Here is a 7611-nt window from a genome sequence, read left to right on the forward strand (position 1 = left end):
GGGACAGGGCCGGCGGCTTGCGCAGGGCAGGGGCAGCGCCGCGCGCACGGGGAGCAGCAGGCGGTAGCGGCCAGGGGAGGGGGCGGGAGCAGGGCCGGCGGCGGTGGCGGCCAGAGGCGAGAGGTTGAAGATGAAGCGGAGTCGGGCGGAAATAAAACGCGCGGGTGAACTCGAACGTATTCTACGAGATCGGTGAGGAACTAAAAACGGATTCATGTCCTGATTGTCGAGGGATTTTTCGCTAAAAAAAAATTTGGGTTAGGATTCATTTTTTATCTACTCGGGGTCTTTTTTCCACCGAAACCGAAAAGTTTCGGATCGGAGTGGTATTCAGTATCTTCTAGAAATGCTTTAAGGGCATGTACAAGGACACTAAGCAAACACTTGTCACCCGTCCGTTTTTGTCCGTGGATAAAAAGTTGCAATCCAATGGGACTAGCCAAACACTTTCCTTCCGTCCGTTTGTCTGCCGACATGCCAAACCCAAGCCAAATTTGACCTGGCTTTGGCAACCTGGACATTGTTCGCGGACAACACCACATCAGCATATTTGGTGAAGAAAAAAAAGGAAAAGGAAAATCGGCTGCTAATTTTTGCCTTTCTACTCGCGCGGCAACTGTGACTGGACAATGTCGGCGGACAAGTGTGGTATTGCCTTCTACCTCCTCCTCTCCAGCGCCCCCTCCACCTCGCCGCCGCCCGCCGTCGCCCCACCCACGCGCCACCGATGATGCACCGCATGATTTGTGCTCATTTTGGTACTATGTCATTGAAATATTTGAACTTTGTCATTTGAGACATTTGGACCATGTCATTTTAATTAATTTGCACTGTACTATTTATTGTTGCATTGATATTGTTGAATACATGATTGTTTGGTAATAGAATTTGTTGTGAAATAGGTGTGGACAATCTGTATGGCGGGCATTTAGTTTGTGTCCATTGGGAGAAGTGGTAAATAAACACTTGCCAAATGGTCCGGACGGTGGACAAACGGACAGATGACATGTCCATTTAGCTAGTCACCCTTGGAGATGCCCTAAGAGCATCTCCAACAGGTTCCCTAAATCCGGTTCCCTAAAACCAGTTTTAGGCATAGGAGAGAAAAAAAGTTTTGAGAAATTGTACTCATCTCCAGCAGCTTTTCTAAAAGCGATTCCCTATAATATTTTCCCCATCCCACTGACCGTGCGGTCCCATCTGTCAGCCACCCCGAGATTTGTTGGCAGTCTTCTTCCTCCTCGTGCCCTCCCTTCTGCTTGCTCTAGCACCCCGACCCCCCTACCTGATATAGGTGTGGCCCGATCTTTCGATGAGATTAGTAACTCTTAATTTGGGTAGGAGATGACGTTGACGATCCGACTACGGCCTAAGAAGCAGCGCCTTAGCAATCGATACACCAACTCCAGAGGGTTATTGATCACGCGGGGGCACGATCAACCTGACCATGAAGGTCTTTGTTCCTGCAAGCAATCGAAAAACAAGCAAGAACAAGATAAATAGCAGATACAATCTGAAATTGCGAGTATACTATATCAAACTAATGTCTCAACGAGACGATAAATTGGGGTTCTGAAAGCGGTAAAACAGGTGGTCTAACTGACACACGCGATTACACGAAGTAGTAGCGATGGCTAACTTTTAACTAAACAAAATCCAAGACTCCTTAGGGGGCTCGTGGGGTATATAAAGGAGGAGGGAGAGAGATTTTCGTCCACCTTGAGTAAGGAGGCCGAAATCCAACTATATCTCTAACTTCCGTAACAAACTACAACTCTTTAGAAAACCGAAAAACAGATCCGTCAGTTTGTTTTGTCCGCCATGGTCAGCACGCGTCGAATCTTCTTGTGGGGCCGGATCCGTTGGAAAGTTCTTGTAATAACCTTTTCAACAAGTACTTGTTTGTTTGATTTGGACTCCGGATGCGGGCTGGGTGATTAAAACAAATTCGGGTCTCCTGACAGCTCGGACCCGAATCGGATTCAAGTTTAATTCGTGATATCTTTCTTTAGCAAGCTCCGAATCATGTGCCGTCTGATTTGTTGGAAAGTACACTTGAAATCGTTCCCTCTCAACTGTATGGATGCTTGATTCTTGTTGGTCCTCCCGTTCGCCTCCATCGTATCATCTTGACCTTGGACCTGAAAAGCTCGACAAGATGCCTACGTAATAAAACGAGACAAGATAATAGTAGCTCCGCCTCTTCATAAATACGACAATGAAAACAATTACTACTTGAATTCACCTGTTTATAAATCTTGTCAAATATTATATAACTGAGGGTACCAAAGGTCGTATTCATGGTTAGCATGTCCATATCACTACCCCCACAACACCGCCGCCCCGCCGCCTGTCACGTGACCGCCAACGCCGCCCCGCCATCCATCGCGCGAGCCCGCCGCCTGACGTCGCGCCTTGTCGCCTCTCTTCATGCCCTCTGCATCCGCTGCTCGCCCATCCAAATCGAAGAGGAGGTCGAAGAGGTTTGAGATTCCAGCGAAGCGGATCTTCAAGGATGTAGAGGAGGTCGAGGAGGTGGTGCCAACGGAGCCCGCGCCGGTGTAGGGGTAGCAGGCGGTGCGGGGTGGCTGTGGGGAGGCTTCCACGCACAGAGGAAGGCCACCAGGAGATCGCCGAGGTGACAAGCAGGCCGCGCGCGAAGCTCCTCGACGGGGTTGCACCGCAAATCGCCGGCCACGCCGACCGAATTGATGGCGGTGACCGACGGCATCAGGGGCGAGATTGAGGCGTTGCCGTCCTGATTCAGCCTGGGGTGGGGCTGGGGAAGCTCACGGCGGGGCGGGGCGGTCGGCGGAGGCGGCCATACACCGCCGGCGGCGACGAACGGTGGCGGCACGGGTAGAGGACGGTGACGCGGACGATGTGTATTGGGATTAATTTCGCGCTATGAACCGTTTAGAAAACCTGCTGAAACTGTTTTTATAATTTTTAGCGAACGGTGGTAATTACTCTAGTAAATGGACCTTTTTAAGGAACCTGCCGGTCTGCTGGAGATGCGGGGCAGGCAAGCAGCGTCCCAAGCTCAGGGCCTCACGGGGATGACCCGCTAGGCCCTGGCCTTGCCCGCTTCCAGTGGGCCCCGACAAACCGCTGGCGTCGGCTCTCACCCCGTGGTACACAAAAACCCTAGCACCCTCCCCTTCTTTTTACCGGCCCCTTCCGCTGCCGATCGACCTCCCAAAGCTTCATACACGTCTCTCTTCGCCCCCGCTCTCGCCGCCGCATCGAATCGAAGGTTGCTAGCGCGTCGCTGAACAACCCCTCTGATGGCCGACAAGCAGCCCGTCGTGGAGCGCCACGTTGCAGAGGAGGAGGGAGAGGACTCCGCCGCCGCGGCCTCGGCCGCCGCCGGTGAGGAGGAGGACACTGGGGCCCAGGTCGCCCCCATCGTGCGGCTCGAGGAGGTCGCCGTCACCACCGGCGAGGAGGACGAGGACTCTCTCCTCGATATGTATGCTGTCCCCCCGCGTTCTCCTGGGCTTGCTTGTTGCTCGATCTGGTGCTGATTTCGGGACTGGTTCGTGCGCTGATTTGTAGGAAGGCGAAGCTGTACAGATTCGACAAGGATGGGAATCAGTGGAAGGAGAGGGGCACGGGCACCGTCAAGCTCCTCAAGCATAAGGAGAACGGCAAGGTCCGCCTCGTTATGCGCCAGGCGAAGACTCTCAAGATCTGCGCCAACCACTTAGGTTTGCAATTCTTTCCTCAGATTATTTTCCCTTTCAAAGAAGATAATCTCGATTGTTCAGTTGCTTCGAGTAGATTTGTCACAGGATCTCACGGTCGTTTCTTGATGCTTTTTTGCAGTGATCTCGACCACAAAGATGCAGGAGCACGCCGGCAGTGACAAGTCGTGTGTCTGGCACGCGGCGGATTTTGCTGATGGAGAGGTCAAGGATGAGATGTTTGCCATCCGGTTTGGCTCCGTGGAGAGTGAGTTCTCGGCTCTTCTTCCTGTTGCAGCTGTGTCTCGTGCGGTCATGCTATTTGTTCCATATTCTTGTTCCCGATACTAATTATAGATTCTTCCGTATGCTTTCTGAGATGCTAGTGAGTTATGAGCTGGTCGCATTCTTTAGCAGAATGATGTGTTATGTCTTAAGCGTACAAGCATACAAAGTTTTTCTTATAGCATTTATGATGCTCGATGGATCATGCCAAGAGGTGAGGTTATTCCTTATCATAGTGCAGGTGCTATGACCACAACCTACCATGGTTGTCACTTGATATGTAGCCTAATTGCTTCACCATAGCAGTGTATTTGAATGATTTCTTTTAGCATGCTGATTTTTGTGAATTTATGATGGTGTTTGTTCATCTAAGTTTACAATGCAATTCCATCTAAATTTTTTTACAATGCAACATCTGAGTTTTATCATGTCTCGAACTTCATGGGTCTGTTGTAGATCCATAGTACTAAGCAGGGGACAACATGTTGCCACTGTTTTTTCAGCTACTTGCTCTCATGTCAGTGTAAGTAATTTGAACTGAAACTTCACATGCAGAAAGTAAAACAAACCAGCCTGTATTTTGTAATGCATAAATTGTCGATTTTACTTCCAATTGCCAAGTATTTATTCATCAGTTATTGTTTACCAAACAGCCCTACTTCATAAGTGGTAAAGTACACTTTATATTTATTGCTTCAGAATTTCATAAGAGGTCTGATTTTAACCTGTTGAAATCTTTTTTTCGGAGTGAGAAGGTGCAGACATGTGCTCCCTGAGTTCCATAGGTTCCTGTCATAATATTGAATTCCACACTTCTCCCAGTTTTGTAGCCCGGTTTGTGGCTCTAGAAATTATGCACAGGTTGTTTGACCTGGCTAGACCTGTGTTATGTGTATTATTTGTGTGTGGCATCATGCATTGGAGCATGAGCATACATTGTCTCTTGTTTTAGTTGCTGCAGAGATTGTTTTTTACATACTTAGTCCTCCCATTTTGTGGGACCATTGTTTTCATGAATAGGTTTCCTGCAATGTGTCAGGTGCATTGGAAATAGATTATTACTCGTATTTATTACATGTGTCTTGGCCGCATTCTAATTGGGATTCTACAAGCTATTAATCCATTAATCAGTGTAGCAGTTTTAGTTGGTGTGTTTATGGATGTTGTTGATCTTTATCTGTAGCTATAACATCTCTCCTGCAGATCTCCCTGATTGTTCAATGTTTTACCCTACGTAGTGTTTGCCTTTTGTTCCTTATTTAACCTCAGTTTGCGGTTTCTGAGCTGTCCTGCCCTGAACTTATTTTATATCTGATGTGGGAAAATTGACATGAAAACAGGAAAAAAGTTGGTTAGCCAAAAAATTAAAATAAGCAAAAACGGTTGCAGCAAATATGATTATGAGAATTCACTGCAGTAACAGACAGCCTCAATCAGAGACCAATTCAAAATTGTGTGATTTCTTGTGTTCTATGCTGTGCCACAGTGATGGTGTGCTGATGTTCTATATTTTTGTTCTACTAAACCCAAAAGTCATTAGTCATTTGGATCTTCTGAACCTACTTGAATGCAATTGCTAATGACTTAATTTTATCTGTCCCTTAGATTGCAAGAAATTCAAGGACTTGGTTGACGAGATTGCTGAGTCACTTGCACAGAAGGAAGGCGACGAAAGTGAAGAAGGTTCGGCTACTGCTGGGCTGCTGGAGAAACTCGGTGTAAGCGAAACCAAACCTCAGGAAAGCTCAGCAAAGGAGGAACCAACTGATGCTGGCAAGGAGACAGAGACCACAGCTGTGGTGACACCCGCAGAGTAGAGAGCAGAGAGCAGCACCTGTCACAAAGTACTACTGCTGTGCACCACTCGGTGAGAAGAGTCAGTTTGTCGGTCAAGTTGGTAGTCGATAACAGAAATATTGTGAGAACTTTTTGGGACAGTCAGAAGGTGTCTTGAGCAGAGTCCATCTTCGCCCGCTGGGTGCTTATGCGTTTGAGTATTTGTTGTTCCGTAAGATATCTGCTCGCAGTATTTGTTGGATCTGGTTTGTTCGTGCTTTAGCTGAGAACGCCAAATCTAGTCCATAAGTGTTGCTTGGAACATTTTGGGGTATTCCGCTGCATGGGTCATTGTGGATTGCGTGCTATTTCTATACTGTAAACCACATATTATGTTATATCTTTCTACACATTGATATGAGAGTTCTCTTTATGGTCTGCCTCTTCTGTTCAATTTTCCATTTCTTATATTCACTATACGAGAACTTAAGGGCCTCTGCAATTGCTGGATTTTAAAAACATGGGGATAGGAAAATCAAGGAAATTGAATGTTATTCCATGTGGGGAATCCTATAGGAATTCAAACTCATGAATTTGTTCCTATTTCCACCACAGGAAAAATGCAGGGATTGGATTATATGCTAAGTTCCATAGAGACGAAGGGAAAAAAATTCACAAGTTTGGAGCCCATGAATTTATTTTCTTTCCAGTTAATTCTATAGTTTCAGATCTTGCAATAAACAATTCCAAAGTATAAAAGTTTATACGGTTTCAAACCCAAAGTATAAAATTTATACTGTTGGAAATTCTAGATATCAAATGATAATTTCATAACATAGAAGTGTTTCAAATCGTGCAAAGCAACTATCCGTTTTTTGTAGAAAAAATCCTTAGGAATATAATCCTGCGCATTTCTATCCAATTCCTTTGAATAAAAAAGGCCCTAAAATAAAAGTTAAAAATAACATAAAAGGGAACCGTCATAGTCAATATGGGTACAATAGCTGGGATTGAAGCTAAGGCTCTGCAGAACTTCATGTCCTAATTTGATTGTGCATCTCTCGGCTAAATGGTTCATTTGAATTATTTTTTTTTTTGGACTAGGTTCATTTGACAGATGATAGAGGCTATGACACATTACAACTTAGATGATCCAAAATAGCAATTATAAGAGCACGTACGCAACAGAAGAAGAAGTACTTCCTCCGGAAGAAATTACTTATCGAAATATTACATGTATAAAGGATGTTTTTTACACATAAATACATTCGTATTTGGATAAATTTGAGACAAGTAATACCGATCCGAGGGAGTAGCATAAAATGCTTCTCCGTGGAGAAATAGAGTGCGGTCACCAACAATAAAAAGAATCTACCCACTCCAGAATAATTATCACACCTTGACTCAGAAAACAATCTCAGGCTAGCTTAGACAACGTTACGAGAAAGGTGAGGATAGGGAAGGACGGTCCATCGTTTTCAACATGGCTCTGACTGAACAACGTCGTCATGAACCTCGCGGAGCAGATAAGGTGATTTCGAGACACACTCTTTGAATATTGTGAAGTCTTGCAAGTGCAAATGGCTAGTCGTAGTTATTTTCACCTTTTATAAAAAAAAAATTCAAGGCTTCAAATTCTACTCCTTCCACTTGGATTTCTATAGATTCTTATCACGTCATTTTTTTTCCGGACGGAGAGAGTAGTTTTCTGCAGCAGTATGATCAAGTAAAAGGTTGATCATCTTTTGATCCACCGCTTGAAGAGCATTTGCTCGCAAGTCCTAACCACTTAACGTTCGACCGGTCCTGTTGTTGTCAAAATGGACTTGTGCCAAAGCCTTGGCACCTGATGAATGGTGCCTCA

The 7611-nt window shown here is 45.8% G+C and overlaps 1 protein-coding gene across 1 annotated transcript; it reads left to right on the forward strand.

Annotated features, from left to right (window-relative positions):
• The first annotated feature begins 3154 nt into the window (after positions 1-3154).
• LOC100841939 (ran-binding protein 1 homolog b) lies at positions 3155-6185 on the forward strand. Its single transcript, XM_003568596.3, has 4 exons — positions 3155-3472; positions 3559-3710; positions 3829-3954; positions 5577-6185. The coding sequence occupies exons 1-4, from the start codon at positions 3288-3290 to the stop codon at positions 5786-5788; spliced, it is 675 nt and encodes a 224-aa protein (XP_003568644.1). The 5' UTR covers positions 3155-3287; the 3' UTR covers positions 5789-6185.
• Positions 6186-7611: the final 1426 nt, after the last annotated feature.

Source organism: Brachypodium distachyon, chromosome 2 (genome assembly GCF_000005505.3).
Source record: "Brachypodium distachyon strain Bd21 chromosome 2, Brachypodium_distachyon_v3.0, whole genome shotgun sequence".
Classification (NCBI taxonomy): domain Eukaryota; kingdom Viridiplantae; phylum Streptophyta; class Magnoliopsida; order Poales; family Poaceae; genus Brachypodium; species Brachypodium distachyon.